This window comes from Schistocerca cancellata, chromosome 1 (genome assembly GCF_023864275.1).
Source record: "Schistocerca cancellata isolate TAMUIC-IGC-003103 chromosome 1, iqSchCanc2.1, whole genome shotgun sequence".
NCBI lineage: Eukaryota > Metazoa > Arthropoda > Insecta > Orthoptera > Acrididae > Schistocerca > Schistocerca cancellata.
The window spans coordinates 558374295-558396561 of record NC_064626.1 but is presented as its reverse complement, the minus strand read 5'-3'; the positions used below and the strand labels follow the sequence as shown (position 1 = coordinate 558396561).

General features: G+C 37.5%; 2 protein-coding genes across 2 annotated transcripts in view; one reads left to right on the top strand and one right to left on the bottom strand.

Annotated features, from left to right (window-relative positions):
* Window positions 1-4797: 4797 nt before the first annotated feature.
* Window positions 4798-9692, bottom strand: LOC126180834 (cytochrome c oxidase subunit 6A, mitochondrial). The gene is made up of 3 exons (XM_049924723.1): window positions 9535-9692; window positions 9303-9454; window positions 4798-4988 (listed from the first exon to the last, which is right to left on the bottom strand). The coding sequence occupies exons 1-3, from the start codon at window positions 9596-9598 to the stop codon at window positions 4899-4901; spliced, it is 306 nt and encodes a 101-aa protein (XP_049780680.1). The 5' UTR covers window positions 9599-9692; the 3' UTR covers window positions 4798-4898.
* Window positions 9693-9827: 135 nt separating this feature from the next.
* Window positions 9828-22267, top strand: part of LOC126190726 (serine/threonine-protein kinase S6KL) — a 274027-nt gene continuing 261587 nt past the window's right edge. The window contains exon 1 of the mRNA XM_049931257.1: window positions 9828-10225. Coding sequence (XP_049787214.1) covers window positions 10136-10225 — 90 coding nt within the window. The 5' untranslated portion in view covers window positions 9828-10135. The remainder of the gene's footprint in view (window positions 10226-22267) is intronic.

Sequence of the window (22267 nt, the reverse complement as noted above, 5' to 3'; positions counted from 1 at the left end):
TCGCCGATGACATTGTAGTTCTGTCATAGACAGCAAAGGACTTGGAAGAGCAGTTGAACAGAATGGACAGTGTCTTGAAAGGAGGGTATAAGATGAACATCAGCAAAAGCAAAACGAGGATAATGGAATGTAGTCGAATTAAGTCGAGTGATGCTGAGGGAATTAGATTAGGAAATGAGACACTTAAAGTAGTAAAGGAGTTTTGCTATTTGGGGAGCAAAATAACTGATGATGGTCGAAGTAGAGAGGATATAAAATGTAGACTGGCAATGGTAAGGAAAGCGTTTCTGAAGAAGAGAAATTTGTTAACATCGAGTATTGATTTAAGTGTCAGGAAATCGTTTCTGAAAGTATTTGTGTGGAGCGTAGCCATGTATGGAAGTGAAACATGGACGATAAATAGTTTAGACAAAAAGAGAATAGAAGCTTTTGAAATGTGGTGCTACAGAAGAATGCTGAAGATTAGGTAGGTAGGTCACATAACTAATGAGGAGGTATTGAACAGAATTGGGGAGAAGAGTAGTTTGTGGCACAACTTGACTAGAAGAAGGGATCAGTTGGTAGGACATGTTCTGAGGCATCAAGGGATCGCCAATTTAGTATTGGAGAGAAAAATCGTAGAGGTAGACCAAAAGATGAATACACTAAGCAGATTCAGAAGGATGTAGGCTGCAGTAGGTACTGGGAGATGAAGCTTGCACAGGATAGAGTAGCATGGAGAGCTGCATCAAACCAGTGTCAGGACTGAAGACCACAATAACAATAATATTCTAAAATCAGTAACACAGTCGAGAACTCTTGGTCTGCCAGAAGATGCAGTTTTAGTTAATGATCACGTGTTTCTGTTATCACCCCATTTAAGAAAGTCTTTTTCAAAGGCTGTATATTCAATTACAGAATTTTGAGGGCTCACCTTGTTGTGGAATTCTGGTTTTCAAGTTATGTGCTTTTGAAAAGTCAATACCGCTTTGACCATAAATAGTGAAAAAAAATTGTAAGTCACATGTGCAGTAATAACTAGCAGAGAAAAACAACTCTCCAACAATATGTGCAGCCAGAACTGGTGAAGCATAAATGCTCAGGGCTGATACCTGCAAGCTGGCAGCAATAATTATTCAGAGCAGGAAGAGAATGGTTTGCAAACTACTTTCTTGCAGATGGATGTGTACTGTGGCAACATTTTAGTTTAAAAATATGTATACATATTTGCGATTGTGAAGTGCTGATGTGATGTTTTAAATAAATAATGAATAAAGAATTCAGCTTCTCAGTTTTGTGCAGCCTTACCTCCTGTAAACAATTTTCCTTAAAAAAGAATTGACCAAATCGAACAATGGGATTTTCGCCTCTTACACTTGGGCTGTTCCACAGTCAGATTTTTTGCTTGCCTGTATTTTTCTTAGTTCAATTGTGTATGTACACCTAAATGAATGTATTTTGCTCTGCACCTCAGATGTTGTCGGCATAAGTAGCTACACAGTAAAACACATACACCAGCCTCCCTAATGGAAAAAAAAATTACAAGAAAAGGATGACCAGTAAGTGTATGCATAACCCTACAACTACTTTTTAAGATTTTTGTAGGGACATTCTGCCAGAATGAGTGTTCACGAATTCTTTATCACACACTACATTGTTGCAGGACATGCTATGAAACACAGCAACATTGTCTTACATACCTACACTGATGAGCCAATACATTGACCACCTGTTTTGCAATGCAATACAGCAGTGATTCTGTGTGGCAAGCATTTTTGATAAGTCATTAGGTTTCTGGATGTATGCGGCAGCAAATGTTACAGTTCCAACTTAGGGTCAGTGGTTTCTGGCCACAGAGCTGGCATCTGATAGTATCCTAGATGTGATCATCATTCAGACAGGCAAACATGAACATGAGTTCACTATCATGCTCCTCAGACTACTGCAGCATGATTCTAGAGTTAAGTCCCATAGTGCTTAGAGTCATTTGAACCATGATTCTAGTTTTGAGACATAGACAGTTATCCTGCTGAAGACGCAGTTGCCATTGGGGAAGACATCAAGCATGAAGGGAGGCACATTGTCCGTGATAATTTTCATGTAGTCGATAGCTGTCATGATGTCTTTGATTATGCCTACAAGTCCCATGGAGGCCCAGGTGACAGACCCTCCATCAGCCTGCATATGTGAAATGATACCTGTTTTTGAGTAATTGTTCATCTGGATGCAGATATATCTGGCAGCAACACTGACCTGGTGTAACAAGATACGTGATTCATCCGACCAGCGAAACGTTGATCCACAGTCCAATTTCTGATGATTCCATGCCCACTACAACAATATTAATCACGTCACTGGGGAACACACAAGGTCATCTTCAGCAGAGCTCCATCTTCAACACTGACAGTAGATGCTGAATCACTTGCACCTGCACCAGCATTATATTCTGTTAACAGATCTGCCACAGACTGCAGCCTATTCTACTTTACAAAGTGGACAAATCTCTGACTCCCAAGTTCTGTGATTAGGCATGGAGGTCCAACACCTTCACACCTTTCACTATTCTTCAGACACTTTCCATACAATTGCATGATAGCACCATGCAAAAAGCCAAGTTTTGCTAGTTGGGCAGAAAATAACTGATGATTGCTGAAGCAGAGAGAGTACAGTTACAACAGTTAGTTGCATGTCCCAGAGAACATTTGAACAATTCTTTTATCAAAGTAATGTGGAATCAGCCAGTTTACAATATATGTATACCATTAGTGTTAACATATATAAAACCAAGCCACAGGCTACAAGTTTTTAAATAAATTCATGGACTAGGGGTTGTTCAGGAGAAATGATTTTATGTTAGATTGGACTGGCTAAGATTTGTTACCTGTCAGACATTTTATGTTCGTGGGCAAATGATTTAATTTTTTTTTTTTGCTGGATACTGAACTCCTTCCTAAGTCACTTGACAGCTTTAATAATGGGTGATAAAGATAATTTTTTGTCTGGTGCTACAATTATGGACATCACTGTTGTTCTCAAATCATAGTTGATTATTTATGACAAATTTCATTACAAATCTATGTATTATGCTGCCGCATTTAAAATGCTTAACTCCTTGGAGACCTACCTACATAATGACTGCAGTTGAACACTACACAATATTCCTACTTATCACTGTCGTGCCATAATAATATGGTTGGCAATGGATTCCCCCCATTTGTATCACTGCTAGAATGATTCATTAGTTTCTGATCTGCTTATGTACTTTACTTACTGTGTCATGCCCACAATCGGTCTAAACAACAGTCACATTTTGACTTATCAGCATATTTCACAGCGTGAATCATCTTGATAATACATGAAGAATGTTGTTGCAAACTCACTCAAATACACATGGGATCTCATCCACCTAGGCTTAATTTACTGTTGTTCATCCTCAGTTTCTACTACATGGCCCACTTTCTTTCCATTTTCGACTTATGATACCTATTATCATCCTTTATTTTCTAATTAAATTTTAGTGTGTGCATTATTATCCTTTTCTTTTCAACACTACTTTTAGTCCCTCACAACTACCATATCTCTCTTATCTGTTCCTCACAAGCAGTTTTACTTATCTTTGATTCATTATTTTAATGTGGCTCATTGCAACTACCTATTCATCCCCCCCTCCCATAAGGCTTTGTAGCAGCTATTCCTTCCTTGCAGAGCTTCGATATCGTCCTGCCATGTTTTCTACCTCTAAACTGAATTAAAGGATTTAGGGGTCGGGATGGGAGTTTTAATGTTTTTTTCAAGTCATTTTTAATGTGCATTTGTCATCACTTCTGCAGATTATTTTTTCTTTTTTCATTTCAACGGCTGGTAAGTTAACAGCAATTACATTGTAGAGAATACATGCTGAACGAGAAAAATAGCTCCAACCCACAAGTGGAGGAGGGTGGGAGGGGCTGAGAGGCAAGAGTTGGTAGCCAAACAGTCACTGATTTGATCTAATCCAATGATCATCATTCACTTTAAAGGCTAACAATTTTAATAATAAAGTGGTCACACTGTTGTATCAGAGAAGAAAAATGGAATAAGATGAAAATTTAAAGTGACTTCAGAAAAAAGGAATTCCAATTATAGAGAAGCTGGAAATTAACTTTGTTTTGTAAGGAAAGCAAATTTAATTTCACCTCTTTCCTTATTGAATCTTAGTACTTGTTTGTGTATGTTCATTTTGGGCCATTCACATCACACAGCAATAAATTGTCATCATTGCACTGCAACTACAGTAGTAACAGCAATCCACATTAGCAGTTCTGTGTTCTTCACAGTTCAACAAAGCTGCCCATGTTAGACGTCCAGAACTACATAATATCTCATTTCTCAAAAATGTCACAGCTCATATTGTTCCTGATGAAACAATATTTGCAAATTTTACTTAACTCAGCACAAACTTTTATACACCAATGTTTATGCAAAGATGGGTCAGTATTTTCTCTTAGGTTTATTTTACAGCATACTGTTCACTTACTTCCTAAGAATTCAATAACTGTTGCTTAAAACCATTGGAACAGCAAACTAACCCAAACAAGAGAGCTGTGTGCTTTGATCTAATGTGCAATATATTCATGTCCATTATTCTTCTCTAAAGAGGAGAATTGAGACAAATGATTTTACATTTCTCATTTGAAGCTGGTTTATATGCAACTCCTTGCATGCACTTTGGCCGAGCTATATTATATCCTTGAAAATGTTAAAAGTTCATGAGGCATTGGATTGGAAGCACCCATTTTCAAAATTTGATTAGGATTTATTAAATCTCTACTAGATATGTCCTTTATTGTAAGTTGTTTATTGCTATATACATATTAAACATCCATCCAATACAATACAATAATGGTTCACTACACAGCATTTTGAAATAAGTAAACAATTCAATGGTGGGCGTCTTCATAACCTTCAGGGAGGGCATTTGTATGAGGATTATGGAACAGGCTCTTGTTTCCATCACCCCATGGGAACCGCTGAAAAGGAAAAGTTATTACAACCTCAGTCACATATATAGTTATGCATTCAAAAACATGAGCTGTTTTGTACTGTTACAACAAAATTACAAGACTACACAAGTAAATATAGTACTGCTTTTTGATTAACAAATGTTGCCATTAAAATGTGCATTAATAAATATTGAACACAATCATATACAACTACCATTCTCTAAGATTTAAACTCCTGGATCTATTCAAGGTAAAACCTCTATTGTATAATACACACATATATTTCCCCTTAATTCTGTAGTTCAGCTATTACAGTCCTGTGAATGTTTTTCAAACCTTATTCTAAAGAGCCCTATCTGGTAAGTAGTCATCAAGCTGGTGTTACCAGTTCACTTGGATGTAGGTTCCCCAAACCGTAATCATCGGTGGAGACTTTAATCACCCAACAATTCAGTTTTGTTAGTGGTGGGCATGATAAAACATGCTTGTGAAACTTAACTAAATGCCTTCTCTGAAATCTCCCTAGAACAGATAGTTAGAAACCCCACTCATGATGGAAATATGTAGGATCTAATGGCAACAACAAACCTGATTTCTTTGAGGATAAGCAGAAAAATTTATATGTTCAGAAAAAAACTAGATAAAAAATCTACTGGCGTCATATCTCAATGCTGAACTTTAAGCATCGATCCAGAGCATGTAACTAGGAACTCTGGATCAAGTTTAAAAGAATAGTTGACCACACATTGGATAGATATGAACCCACTAAAACAGTTCATAATGGAAGGGAACCTCCATGGTATACAGTCACATTAAAGAAACTTCTGAAGAAACAGAGATTACAGCATAATAAGTGTAGGATTATAAACAGAGACACTGAATGAAATGGGTTTGGCTATCAAGAGAACAATGAATGATGCCTTCAGGAAATACTGTAATGGAATACTGTCAACTGAGATTTCATAAAATCCAAATAAATTTTGGTCATATGCAAAGGCTGTTACTTGTATCAAAGTTAGTGTGCAGTCATTAGCAAATGAGACACGAACTGAAATTAAGATTAGCCAAGCAAAAGCTTGAAATGCTTAACTCTGTTTCCAAATGTTCCTTCATATAAGAAAACCAAGCAGAATTGCCCCAATTTAATCCTCAGTAGTGTTGAAGAAACAGCTGAAATAATTAAAACTGAACAAAGCAGCAGATCCTGTCAAATTCTACACTGAATTTGTGGCTGAATTATCCCCTTTCTAACTATAATCTATCTCAGACCTCTTTAACAAAATACTGAGGTCAGTATTTGGAAAAAGGCACAGGTCACACCCGTCTGCAATAGGGTAGTACAAGTGATCCACAAAACTACCATCCAATATTCTTGCCATCTATTTTTATAGAATCTTAGAACATATCCTGAGCTCAAACATAATGAGGTATCTTTAACAGACTGATACCAATGTCAACCACCATGGATTCTGAAAACATCAATCATGTGAAACCCAACTCACTTTCCTCACATAAGATACTGAAAGCTTTGAATCAAGGCAATCGGCAGATGCAGTGCTTCTTGATTTCCAAAAAGCATTTGACTCAGTACCACACCTATGCTTACTGTCAAAAGTACAATCATATGGGGGTATCAAGTGAAATTTGTGACTGAATTGAGGACTTTTTTGTGGGGAGGGTGCAGCATGTTATCTTGGGTATAGAGTCATTGCCAGATGACTTAATTTCAGGTGTGCCCCACGGAAGTCTGTCGGGACCCTTTGTGTTCAAGTTTTATATCGACGACCTTGCAGAGAATATTAATAGTAAAATAAGGCTTTTGCAGATGAAGTTATCTTTAATGAAATACTATCTGAGAGACACTGTGACAAATATTCAGTCAGATCTGGATAAGATTTCAATGTGATGAGGCTGGCAACTTGCTCTAAATGTCCAGAAATGTAAAATTTTGCACTTCACCAAATGAAAACAATGCAGTATTCTATGACTAATATCAGTGAGTCACTGTTGGAATTTGCCAACCTGTACAAATACCTGGGTATAACACTTTGTAACAATATGAAATGGAATGATCACATGGGTTCAGCCATGGGTAAAGCAGGTGGTAGACTTCTGTTTATTGGTAGAATACTAGGGTAGTGCAATCAGTCACAAGAGAGACTGCTTAAAAAACATTAGTACATCCCATCCTAGAAAACACACACACACACACACACACACACACACACACACACACACACACACACACAGACAGACAGACAGACAGACAGACAGAGAGAGAGAGAGAGAGATTTAAACAATCATTCTTCCTGCATTCTATCTGCGAATGGAACAGGAAGAAACCATGAATTTGGTAGTACCCTCTGCCATGCATCTCACAGTGGTTCGCAGAGTATAGATGCGGATGGTGCATATTCTCATTTTGGAACTGACTAAACACTTATATGAACTATCGATTTCATTGTACTTAAGTTTACCAAAGCTCATTATTTCACGAGAGAATGATCACAAGCTTGGATGTGTTAGGGATAGGGCAGAAACTAGACCATGTCATTGCCAAAGAAATTATCCTTCCATTCTTTCACCTGAAGTGGTTGCTTTTCATACCTGTGCTCACAGATTCTGTTTTGTTAAATCTCCAACTTTTGCTATGACCACTGCACACATCATGCATGCCTTACTAATTTCAAATAACCATTGTGGTTCCAGAAAGAATTTTCACTCCCCAATAAAGTGTGCACTGTTAGGTCCCAGGCTCAAGTCATAGTGTGCCAGAGTTTTAATGTGTAAGGAAGTTTCCACCAAGGTGGTGTAGTTTTAATACATGTTGCACCTATTCCTTGTCATTTATGGGTACGAAACTCGTTTACAAGGTAAAGCAAACAAAACTCTGGAAGGCTATTACTAACATTTATTTATAAAGGAGGTGACTAATTCCTATAATATTTGTAAACTTCCCAAACCTAACACAAGCAAAAATAAGTTAAACTTGCTGAAATAACACATACTTTCAAAAACTACTTTGATTACTGACATTCAGAAGAACAAAAATGATGAAGTTTCAAATAATATTGTTTACTTTTCCACATAATACTTCCAAATTTCCATATACGTGTTCCGCTGTTTAAAAAAGATTTCTGCTTCTTTTCTCATGTGGTGCGTATGTATTTAATAAAAAACGCACTACAATATATCAGATTTGGCAACAACCAGGGAGAATGTTGCCTCACTTTGTCAATTACTTACCATGCAATGAAGAGATGAAAAAAACTGTCAAAAAATTACTTCCTTGATTCGGCAAACAATGAGCAATGTTTGATTTGTGTGTTTAATTAGCTAACTGTTTCATTTCTTCATATACACCTCTTCCCAATTGTCACCATGTGGCTTCACCTTCCATTTATAGGGCTACTTTAACACCACCGCTCAATCATCCCAGGAATGGAAATAATTTGTTTTGTCATCAGTGCATAATGTACACTGGTGTCGAGAGCATAATTACAGGTATTAGTTTTTGCAATTGATTGCACTATTATACGCTTCATAAACTATCAATCTTAAACTTTCTAAATAATTGCTGCAAATTCCACTTGAACCATTGGGCACTGATAACCAATTTTGCTAAGCACAAATATTTTAGTGTGTCTTATGTTTTAAGGCTTAGTGACCTACTATACGATTCAATTCCCATTTGATCCTAGGATTTTTTCCTATCACTTATTGGTTTTGCCTCTGGCAATATTTAATTAATGTGATAAATACCAGATAACAGAATGGTTTTGGAGTCCATATTGACATGTCACTTCCCCCCCAGTAACTAACGTCGTCATTCAATTCTGATGTGTGGGGGTGAAGGCTGTAGAGACCAAACCAACAGTTTTATCCTTTTTACTGCAAATCAAACACTAAAGCACTCTGGCAGAAGCTCAAAGCATATAGTATCCAAACCAGTTATCTTATAAATACTATGAACATTGTCACTGCTGTGCATGCAAGTCCTCTGCTGTCAATATAGAATAAAATACAGGTTTCGGCATATATCTATACCATAGGTAAGAAAACATTGTCCAAAATAAGTGAAATAAGTAGAAAGTTGTTGGGTTACCACAGCATATCCTTCCAACATTAAGTGGATGAGGATTTTCATACTTACAACATGATTCACCTGTGGCTCCATATATATGGCTAACTTAACCTCAATTACGTGCTCAGCATAACGCCTGGATTGTTCGATAATTTGCAACTTTTTTTCTTTTAGCCTCTCGAGGTGTCTGTATGTATTCTCAAACCTTTAGGCAACAAGATAATATGAATGATCTGTTTCATTACATATCTAACTACCTTTGTTCTCAGTCTCAGATGTTCATAAGGTATAAATTCTGGTCGGTGGTGAGGCTCTTCCTGATGCTTGAGCCAAGCATTTAACATACACAGACCAACCGCTGGTAATGCAACGAAGAAAGACAGATTTTTCCACAGCTTTACGCCACCCCCTGAAACAGTTTCAATACTCCATTAGATAAGAGTACCTCTACAAATGACCAAAATTGAAAATAATATATGCGATTAAGACCTCCATGGCCCGCAACAGCTGAAGGGCCTTTCACAGCTGCAAATCTCGCTGCAGACATCAACATCTTTCTTCTCCAAATGAGTCTCCTGAAACACGAATCACGAACAAATCTCTAGGACTTCCTTCGACAAAGATGAAAATTGAAGGGCTAATTGTCGCCAACATTTGTCATGTAAAAAAATCAGTGTCGCCCTTATTTAAAGCGCTTCTTTTAGCAGATATGTACATTAGTACTGATCAATTAAAGAGCTGCTGCAGTTATTGAAATATTAGATTGTTTTAAATTATTGCCACTTCGCTACTGTATCTTGCAACGATATTAATGTCTAATTTTACTTTGCAAAGTACGATGCGAGATCACGAACATCTGAGAAATGGGTCAGCTCTGAAAATTATAGGAACAAAATCAAGCGCTTTCTAATTCTAATAAATGTGAAATCTTCAATTTGTGGATATTACTTCTCAAAAATAAATGCCACTGCATGGGAATCCTACGACCACTGCACGTTCTGTTATTCCGTCCGTTGACTAAGTGTGTTTCTTGTAGTAATAAAGTATTGTTATTTGCCTGGGAAAGCATTATAATTAATGTCTAAAATTTATGGGTAACACTAACCAGAAGAAATCTTGCGAAATAACGCCAAAATATGCCAAAAAGTCTAATAAATCACATGAGCAGTACTCAAGCGAGGTAAATTTAAAATTATAACCTAATCTATGCGTGCAAATCGAATTAGTTGCTGAACAAGTTAATGTTATGCATATAATTTATGACCATACAATGCCCAATAAAATAACTTTCTTGTCTATTATGGCATTAATACTGTCTTAGATTTCATATCGTATGCAAACTGGACAAATGCGAAGTTCGTCTTTTCAGCTTAGTGGAAAACAACTGCTATAACACAGTACAACATAACATCAATAGCGCCAAGCAGTGGAAAAATCTTTGCCATTTTGTTAAGCGATAATGATTCTGAGAGACCGCGGAAGTCCAGCGACGAACGTTCGTGTCATTATGTCCAGCGCTTTTGGACAATGTGCGACTGACGGATTCTACAGCGTTTAGTCTATAGCTTGCATACGTATTTTCACTTGCTCAGGAGTAATATAATTGCTCATTCACTGTGGTTTAAACACTGGTCTAAATACCACCAACCACAAAATAACGCGTTTCGTGAATGATTGTAAAAAAAAATAAATGAAATAGTACAAGTTGCAAGATTAGCTCTTCTTGCGGGGGGGGGGGGGGGGGGAACACACCATTTACCCTTTCCTATCATTTTGTGTTCACAATGTTAATTACAGCTAATTTACCCAATCAGAATTTGTATTGCCCCCAAGGTATAATCAGTTGTGTTGTCCTATAGCTCCTGATGGACTGCATATAGGCTAATCTTTTGAATGTAAAGATGTATTTTCTTTTTATTTTCTGTGCTACAAACAGAGAGGAAATTAATCATAACATAATTATAAAGTTGTTCATACTTCATCAATAAATAACTATCAGCACAATAACCTACAGGTATTTGAAATCTGGTACCAGTGAAGAATGCTGAAGATAAGACTGGTAGTTCAGATAGAGAATGAAATGGTACTGTATTGATTGGGGAGAAAATGAATTTATAGTAGGCCTACAACTTACTAAAAGAAGGAATCAGTTGATGGGATGCATCCTGAGGCTCAGAAATTGTGTTCAAGATGGTGAAGGTTGCAATAGGTATGTGGATGAAGATGCACAGGGCAGAACAGCATAGAGAGCTGTATCAAACATGTCTTTGGATTGATCACATCAACAACACAACTTGGCAGATAACATTAGTTACAAACTAAAATTGTCACAGGTGATATAGTTATCTATGAGGGATTCCTGTCTGCTAAAAATTGATGTACTATCCAGTTATACCTCAACAAAATAGTATCCTGGTACAAAGACTGGCAACTGAATCTTATTGTAAAGAAATACAAAGTTGTGCAATTCATAATACACAGAAATGCTGCCATATCAACGAGTCAGTCATGTTGTAGAACTATTTGGGAATAATAATGTGTAGAGACGACACAAGGGAATGACGATAGACCTATAGCTACAGTTGTAGGTAAAGCAAATGCATTCATTGGTGGGATACTAGGAAGTTACTGGTTATCTGCAAAAGAGATCGCATTGCCTGTACTTGAACACTGTTCAAGTAAGTGGGATTCATATCACATCAGACTAACAATGGACACTGAGTATATACAAAGTAGGGTGCGTTAGAATTGTAATAAAGTGTAACAGAAATATTGATGAATCATAACTGGCAGTAAGTTTAAGAAATTCACTGTATGTCTTAAAAGAATCTGCTAAGGAAACTTAAAGCACTGCCTTTCAGGGGAAAAACTATGAATATTCTTCAGCTCCCATTTATTACCAATCCTATGTCATTGACAATTCAGGGCTGGATAGATTACATATCTGTCCCGTAAAGACAGCATGGAAAAAATAAGGTAAATAACAGGTCTTGCAGAGACATGAAATAGTCATTCTTCCAATGTTTCATCTGTGAATGCAACTGAAAAATAACCTAATAAATAGTGCAAAGAAAAGTGTCCTTTGCCATACACTTCACAGTGATTTGCACAGAAGCATAGATTTGCAGATGAAGTTAATTATTCACGAAAAGTAACAGATAAGCTAAAGGCTTCAAAGGTGGACTTAGAGTCTGATAAACAGCAAAGTGAAAGTTGAAAACAAACTGAGTAAATTTCACCTTGGCAACACCTTCTATTGCATAGAAGAATTTCTATTACTGTAATGTGTGAAAGGTGGTGGATAGGACTTACTAACTCATAACATCTGTATTATCTTTTTTTCTTTTTGGAAAAAGCCCTTAGATATGTTCAGAGTGTAACTATATGTAGCCTACAAATGAATTTATGATGTGAATGTGAAATGACTCTTTCCACATCATTACGATGTATCATTCAAAATGATCTGTGGAACATGAAACTAACCAACTGATAATAATACGGTGTAGTAAGCAGATCATCAGAAGCTTCTGGGATGAAGTAATAAAGGCTCCATGCATGATAGATTAATTATATCTAGGTCTGTATGAGGGATTAATTCAATGTTCTGTACTTTGTTTTATTTTGGCAGGTCTAATATCTAAGAAATTACTCAGCCTACAGGGGTAGTAATATAACTATATATCCAATTTGGATTCAACAAATACATAGTAGTGAGATCTTCTTTCTGAAACTCATGCTCCATAGGATGCTAGATAATGTCTTTATAACAGTAGAAGATAATGTTAAATTTACTTGGATAAATATAGAATCTATATTTGATTTTGGCAAGAGTAATTATAAAACACAGAAAAAGGCTGTTGGAGCCTTCTGTTTACCATCAGGCACACACAACTGCAGAGGTAACTAAAATTTTCATAGAACCCCTAATACCACTAGTATGTATGTACGTAAGCCATCCCACATAGTTGGAGGTGATATTAATTCCCAGCAGATGTGTTGTTGGCATCGTGGTGTTGTCTTTAGTCTGAAGACTCCAGGCTAGTTTGTCCAGTGCAATCCTCTTCTTCTCTGCAAAACTATAATCTATAGCCACTTAGACCTGTTTAGCCCAAAGACTGGTTTCATATAGCTCTCCATGTTAGTTTTCCCTGTGCAAGCCTCTTCATCTCTGTATAACTAACAGTCTACAGCCATTTAAACTTGTTTACCATGATTTTTACCCGACACACTTCCTTCCATTGCCCACACTATGTTTGATTGCCATGCTGACAATACCTTGATCTGTCAGGATGTGTCCGATCAACCGATTCCTTCATTTAGTCAAGTTGTGCCATAATTTTGGTCCCTGTCGTTTATTTCTGATACCTTCAAAATTTCAAAAAGTTAATCAAATGCATACCGTCAAATGCTTTCTTTGAATCTGCAATTGCTAGAAATGTAGGTTAGGGTTTCTTCAACCTGTCTTCTAAGATAAGTCACAGGGTCAGTATTGCCATGTGTGTTTCTGCATTTCTTTGGAACCTTAACTGATCTTCCCTGATGTCGACCTCTACTTGTTTTTCTTTTCATTTATCAGTATTTTGCAACCAAGATTTATTAAACTAATGGTATGATAGTTTTCACCTGCAACACTTGCCTTCTTTGGAATTGGAATTATCACATTCTTCCTGTAGTCTGAAGATATTTTGCCTGTCTCATATATCTTGTACACCAGGTGGAATAATTTTCTCGTGGCTACCTTTAAAAAGGATCTCAATAATTCTGTGGGAATGTCATCTATTCTAGGGGCATTATTTCCAGTTAGGTCTTTCAGTGCCATTTATTTCCAATTAGGCCTTTCAGTGCCATGTCAAATTCTTCTCACAGTATCATATCCCCCACCTCATCTCCACTTACATCAACATGTCTTTCTATAACATTGCACCCTAGTTTGTTTCCCTTATACAGGGTGTTAGAAAAAGGTACAGCCAAACTTTCAGGAAACATTCCTCACACACAAATAAAGAAAAGATGTTATGTAGACATGTGTCCGGAAATGCTTAATTTCCATGTTAGAGCTCATTTTAGTTTCGTCAGTATGTACTGTACTTCCTCGATTCACCGCCAGTTGGCCCAATTGAAGGAAGGTAATGTTGACTTCAGTGCTTGTGTTGACATGCGACTCATTGCTCTACAATACTAGCATCAAGCACATCAGTACGTAGCATCAACAGGTTAGTGTTCATCACGAACATGGTTTTGCAGTCAGTGCAATGTTTACAAATGTGCAGTTGGCAGATGCCCATTTGATGTATGGATTAGCATGGGTCAATAGCCGTGGCACGGTACATTTGTATCGAGACAGATTTCCAGAATGAAGGTGTCCCGACAGGAAGATGTTTGAAGCAATTGATCGGTGTCTTAGGGAGCACGGAACATTCCAGCCTATGACTCGCGACTGGGGAAGACCTAGAATGACGAGGACAACTGCAATGGACGAGGCAATTCTTTGTGCAGTTGACGATAACCCTAATGTCAGCGTCAGAGAAGTTGCTGCTGTACAAGGTAACATTGACCACATCACTGTATGGAGAGTGCTACGGGAGAACCAGTTGTTTCCGTACCATGTACAGCGTGTGCAGGCACTATCAGCAGCTGATTGGCTTCCACAGGTACACTTCTGCGAATGGTTCATGCAACAATGTGTCAATCCTCATTTCAGTGCAAATGTTCTCTTTACGGATGAGGCTTCATTCCAACATGATCAAATTGTAAATTTTTACAATCAACATGCGTGGGCTGATGAGAATCCGCACGCAATTGTGCAATCACGTCATCAACACAGATTTTCTGTGAACGTTTGGGCAGGCATTGTTGGTGATGTCTTGATTGGGCCCCATGTTCTTCCACCTACGCTCAATGGAGCATGCTATCATGATTTCATATGGGATACTGTACCTGTGCTGCTAGAACATGTGCCTTTACAAGTACGACACAGCATGTGGTTCATGCACGATGGAGCTCCTGCACATTTCAGTCGAAGTGTTCTTATGCTTCTCATCAACAGATTCGGTGACCGATGGATTGGTAGAGGCGGACCAATTCCATGGCCTCCACGCTCTCCTGACCTCAACCCTCTTGACTTTCATTTATGGGGGCACTTGAAAGCTCTTGTCTACACAGCCCCGGTACCAAATGTAGAGACTCTTTGTGCTCATATTGTGGACAGCTGTGATACAATACGCCATTCTGCAGGGCTGCATCAGCGCATCAGGGATTCCATGCGATGGAGGATGGATGCATGTATCCTCGCTAACGGAGGACATTTTGAACATTTCCTGTAACAAAGTGTTTGAAGTCACTCTGGTACGTTCTGTTGCTGTGTGTTTCCATTCCATGATTAATGTGATTTGAAGAGAAGTAATAAAATGAGCTCTATCATGGAAAGTAAGCGTTTCCGGACACATGTCCACATAACATATTTTCTTTCTTTGTGTGTGAGGAATGTTTCCTGAAAGTTTGGCCGTACCTTTTTGTAACAACCTGTATAGTATCACTATATATTCCTTCCACTTTCCAGCTTTCCTTTTTTGGCTTAACATTGGCTTGCCATGAGAGCCACAGTACTCAGTGGCGTCCATATGAAAGACTTCCGCCAGGCTGGCTAGGTATTCGAAATTATTATTATTATTATTAAAACTCCATATTTGCACATGGTAGACGAGTAAGAGAAAGAAAGGCCAAGATATTTTATGAGCACTCTACATGGTTATCATGTCGTAAAGAGTTCTGCAGCTTCTCCCTGATCTTTTCTCTGATTTGGAAAAATTGATTGTACTCAAGTATTTGGCCTAGCCATCTTGATGTTTTAAGATAAGCTGCTCTTTTTTCTTTATTATATTGTAATAGTGATAATCAATGCATCTCTAGACCTTGAGAAAGGAAAACATAGTAGCAATTTTCCTGTTCAATACTCAGACTACTGGAAAGACGCGTGATGTAGATATTGTTGTAAGTGGCATAAAGAAACTTCTGAAATAGTTAAAAGTGAACAAAGCCCTAGGGTCTGACGGAATCCCTATCAAATTCTATTTAGTATTTGTGGCTGAATTAGCCCCTCTTCCAACCTTAATACACAGTGTCTTCCTTGAGCATAACACTGACATTCATCTCATGAAAAATCGTAGAACATATTCTGATCTAAAAACATAGTGAGGTATCTTAAAACAGAATAATCTCCTTCATACCAACCAGCATGGAATCCACAATGGTCATGTAAAACCCAATGTGTGATTTTTTTCACATGCTATCTTGAAAAACATGGATCAAGGCAAGTGGGTAGATGCAGTATTCCAAAAAGCATTTAACCAGTTCCACATAAAAATTATGATTGAAAGCATGAACATCGTTGTTGTTCTTGTAGTCTACAGTCCACATACAAATTTGATGCAGCTCACGATGCTACTCCGTCCTGTGCAAACCTCTTCATCTCTGAATAAATACTGCAACCTGCATCTATAAGAACCTACTTGCATATTCATCTTTTGGCCTCTCTCTACAAATTTTACTCCTCACACTTCCTCCTATATTAAACTGATGATTCCTTGATGGCTCAGAATATGACTCATCAGCCGATCCCTTCTTTCTACTCTCCTCACTTGTTTTCAATAGCTCCTCATTGGCTACGCGATCTATGCATCTAATCTTCAACATTCTGCTGTAGCACCACCTTTCAAAAACTTCTGTTCTCTTTTTGTGTGAACTGCTTATTGACCACATTTCACTTCCATACATGGTTACACTTCAGACATGAATCTTCAGAAAAAATAACTAACACCTGAATTTATATTCAGTGTTAACAAATATCTTTTCTTCTTCTTGCCACTGTAGTACGCAAATGCAGACCCTCTGCTTTGGACATCATCAGTTATTTTACCTAGTACAATGAAGAACTAGTCCAAAGTTGCAAATTTCACTTTTTTTATTCACTCGATGACTAATTTTGGGCTGGGACCCATTTTCAGATCATTGTAACATAGTCAAAAATGGTATTTCTGAAAACGTAAAAAAAAAGCATGTTAAAAATGTGCAAACGAACAGTTACAGTGCATACTGATAAATGCATGTTTGGAAATACCATTTTTGACTATGGTGCAATGGTTTGAAAGTGGTTTTGGCTTGAAATTAGTTATTGAATGAATAAAAAAAGTGGAACTTACAACTTTGGACTGTTTTTTTGTTGTACCATTTAACAGAAGTTGCTGACCCACAGCTGTTCCAGTATGCTGAAAGTTTGTGAAGTTATTTTAGTACCAAATAGCAAAACTCGTCTACTACTTATAACATCCTTTCATAATCTAAGCCCCTCAGTATAATCTGATTTAATTGTACTACATTCCATTGACCTTGTTTTCATTTGTTGATGTTCATCTTATATTCTCCTTTCAAGACACTGTCTATTCCTTTTAAGTGTTCTTCCAGGTCCTGTGGTGTCTTTGACAGGATTACAATATCATTGGCAAACCTCAAAATTTTTTATGTCTTCTCCCTGAACTTTAAATCCTTTTCCAAATTTTTCCTTGGTCTCCTTCACATTCTTGTTCAGCGTACACATTTAATAACACTGGGAATGAACTACAACCCTTTCTCACTCCTTTCTCAACCACTGCTTTGCCTTTAATACCATTTGGCTGTTATAATTACAATCTAGTTTCTGTACAACTTGTAAATAACCGTACACTCCCTGTACTTTACCCCTCCTATCTTCAGAATTTTAAAGGATGCAGTACAACCAACATTGTCAAAAGCTTTCTCTAAGTTCACAAATGTTGTAAATATTGCCTTTCTTTAATATTTAGTCCAGGGGTCAGTATTGCCTTGTATACTCCTGCATTTCTTCAGAATCCAAACTGACCTTCCTCGAGGTCAGCTTCTACCAATTGTCCATTTTTCTATAACTAATCTGCATCAGTATTTTGCAACCTGAGACTTATTATACTGATAGTTTGGTAATATTCACATCCATGAACTCTTGCTTTCTTTGGAACTGAAGTTATTAAATTCTCCTTGAATTCTGAGAGTATTCCACCTGTCTCGTATATCTTGCATATCAGCCATGTCTTGCTGTCCCAAGGATCTCAGTGATTCTGGGGAATGTCTTCTACTCAAAGGGCCTTGTCTCTCTCTCTCTCTCTCTCTCTCTCTCTCTCTCTCTCTCTCTCTTCTCTCTCTCTCTCTCTCCTGTTTGGTGAATAGTAATACATCCTCATTAAAGAGGATCCATTCCAAATGTCCATTGATTTGTTGATTATAAAAGGATTAAGTGGCCATATCCTTGGTGTCCAGATCAGTAACAAAAAAGGTACACAGATAACCACATGAAAAATTTGGTGTTAGTATTTTTTGCAGTTTGATGCATTTCTCATTGAGATAACTTGCAAATAAAAGTGTTAACTTTACTTGGAGATACTATTTTCTTACGAAATTATTTTCTGTACCTTAAGCAAGTAAAGCATTTATTTAGCATAACTGACCAATAATAATGTTGTGTAAAGTAGATAACCACAAAGCTTTCAGACACCTTTTGAAAGATGTTGGAAATGTTACTCCCACTTCCCAGCTCATTTACTCCTTAATGCTATTCCTGGCTAATAATGAAAAGCAGATGGAAAATAGCTTAGTTTTAGTCAACATTAATACAAGACATGTAATATCTGTGTCGACTATGTTTCCTGGTCTAGGGTTCCAAGTGTCTGTTAAATTACTTTTAACATGCTGCAAGCATACAAAGACAAAAAAACTGTGAGTCCCAATTGATTCAAAAATGAATTACAGTCACATAATGTTAGCCACTTCTGTAAATTACCCAGTTATTGTGATTTGGAACTTCAAACCTCTGTTGTTATCATTATAAATAAAAATTCACTCTACTACAATCCTCCTTGCTTACTGTGTAGATAATTGTGAAAACTATTATCTGGATAAATTTTAAATGAGGAGTAGAGATAAAAAGCTATTATTTAATGGAAATGTAAGACCAGCATGTTATTTTTACAAGCTGTATTTTTTCAAATAGGGTATAGTTGTTGCAATTTAGTTGTTGATGTACATTTCTCCTCAATGTTGGAGATCCTTCATGTTGAGATATTTTTAAGATGCTGTAGGAATGAATTCATGAATTAAAGAAATGTGTTTATTTATTCTGTAGTATGATTTGTGCTGGTATGAATTTTCACAACAGTGCAAAATAATCCTCTAGACTAATACCAAAAATGCTTATTTAATGTCTAAGATGGTACTACAAATGTATTTGGGACTGCAGTTGACTGCTACAGAAATTTACACCCTATGCATCTGCAGTATGTTTTATTGCAGTAGTAGTTTTGAGACCCATGCTTGTCTGTTACTTAGCCCAGATTGGCTTTGATGACACATTGATGGAAGTGCTACTGGTGGGCACACACCATAGTTTGTCATCTGCTTTGAATGCAGTAGATGCTGTTTTGGTTTAGAGTATACAACTTCATAGACAACTTAATGTCAGCACTATCTAACAATGAAGTATATTGGCCATTCATCATGGAAGAAAAGCATTCTATCATAGAATCAAAAAAATTACTCAGTCCTGGTGTTCAGAGAGAAACTGCAGGACACTGAAGAGAAATTTGTAAGGCAGGCAGGATAAACGGAAAATTCAATTCTTTTTCTAAACATATTTCTACAAAACTTTGAATCTTGTTTTCCTCAAAAACAAATAATAGTGAAATCATACAGAAGCAAGGATTAGAGTGAATTAGTTCTGGGATAAAAGTATTTGCCAGTGGAGAAGCTGTAGTCAAGAGCTGAAACTCCATTATGTTTGATATTTTAAACTGTTCAACCTATTATTTAAAAAAGTGAAGCAGGTGTGCTATGTTCAAGAAATAACACTCCAAGAATGAGGCAAAAACAATTCAGAATATTATTAAAAAATAGTGATCCAAATGAAATCAAATCACCAGAAAATAGCTTTGGCAGAAATGGTGATCTTTCAAATCATTGGCCACCAAATTGAATGATCATTTCCTCACTGTGGCATCAAATGTTGCAAAAAAATACAGATGCATTAGGTTCACTTGTACAGACATTGCGTGCACCACCAATGGATGTAAGTTTCAGAAACAAAACTACAAAGGAGATTACAAAATTCATCCAGCCACTACATTTCCCTCTTGTGTGGGTGTAGTCTTACCTTCATAACAGTAAGCAGAGGCTCTGTTACACAGGCATGGGTCTTACATAAGAACAGAGAAACATATTGTGGGGTCGTACATGTACCTCCATAAATGATCTTCCAGTGACTTTAATGGATGTTTAAAAACTATGTTTTTATGATTACACAAATGTACTTTATCAGATACAGTTGTAATGAAAGCTGAATCGGCCTACAGTGTAACTCTTAATCTCAGAATGATTCATATTAAGTGATTTCAGGCAAACAAAAATAACCTCCTCGCAGTGGAAGTAAATATTAATAGCCATACACTAAGTGAAACATCCTTTATAAAATTCATTGGGGTTCAGTGTGATAATATGTTAAAATGGAGACAACAAATAGTTAAAATAACCAAGAAAGCTCAATTTAGAATGTTTTGCTTTAGAAGCGTCTCTCGCTGTGTAGACAAAAAGACAAGAGTGTTGGATTATTTTATATATTTTCTTATTGTTATATCCTGCGACTAGTACATGTGCGCTGAAGGAGGTGTCGTCCTGCTTTCAGTTAGAACTGACCACCAACTGTATCAGCATGGGCTGGCCACTGGAGGTCACATGTGGGTTGTGTGTGCATGGCGAGATCTCTACTGCACTGTCTACCAGCAACTCATGCAAACATATGTGCAAAGTAGCACTAGCTGGCTCTCTTGTGCATTTTCCCAGTGTGTTGCTCACATTAGTGTACTGTGTCTTGTTATGTGGGGATCCAAGGAGTCTGTTTTCCATGGTAGTTGAGTCCTTTATGAATAAAGCCATATTTAGGTTACTTTGGATTGATCTTGTGTACTACGCAGTTCCTACACAATTGGTGATGAGGATGGGATGGTTTCTGCATCTGCAATCTTTATGCGCAGTTTCGTTGGGTTTATTCATTATGGACACCATGATACCAGTGTACTTTGGCTGTGACAACCTTGTTAACTTCCATTAACTTCCATTAACAGTCCACCAACCCACATTCCTTACATATGATGATTCAGCCAAAGATTGGTACATTTACAAAAAAAGACTCAGACAGCATTTTTTGGCTTTTGGTGTGGCAGACTCAAATTTGTGCAAATCCTTCTTCCTTTCATGGATTCTACCTTACTTTGTCAACTTACCCCTTTACAAGAGCTGGCAGCTCTTACTTTTGATCACATGTGCAGTTTATTTTCCAATTATTATCATAAATGAATGCATGTCACAGCGGCGTGAGTTGAATTCTACTGATGCCACAAGAAACCAAGCCAGTCATACAGGACCTGGGCAGCTATACTATATGACCTTAACTGTAAGTATCAATCCATTACTGACCCCCATAATGGCTCTTTTGTGGTCTCTGTGGTGCATGATGCAGTTATCTGCTTAGCTCTGGACAAGAAAATGTACCAGAAGGCTTTACTGTGTGGAAACCCCCATTGGCTGAAGATTTGCAAATAGCACTATATTTTGAGGTTTCTTGGGCAGCAGGTGACCAAACTGAAGTATGGGGTGATGCGGCAGTAGTGTCAAAAGATGTTCCCACTAGGACAACAGATAGTTTGCACGAGGAAGTGGCAGTAGCGGTGGCAAACATGCGGGCTAAGTGCCAAGCTGACCAAGGCTGGGCCAAGCAGTCGCAGCCACAACCGCCACAGCACCTGTGTCAGCATTCTCCATTTCCATCTTCTCCTTTCTGTTTTATCCAGCACGAACATTCAGCATGCCATGAACACTGGGTTACTTGTAATGGTTGCCGGAAGAAAGGCTACACTGCCTCTGTGTGTTGTTCACCGACGGTTGCTCAGGATACGGGCGTGGACGTAAACTGTGTGACTCTAATGCTTGCGACTTCCCCCAAATTGTTTATTGAATTAAGTGTTTTTCGCCAAGTGACCTAGCTACGGGTCAACAAAGGTGCTGCAGTGACATTATGGATTTCTCAAACCCACATGAGTTTATGGTCACCACTGTTGACACCAGTCACACAGAAGCTGGTCAGCTATAACACACAGAGCATTGCACTATT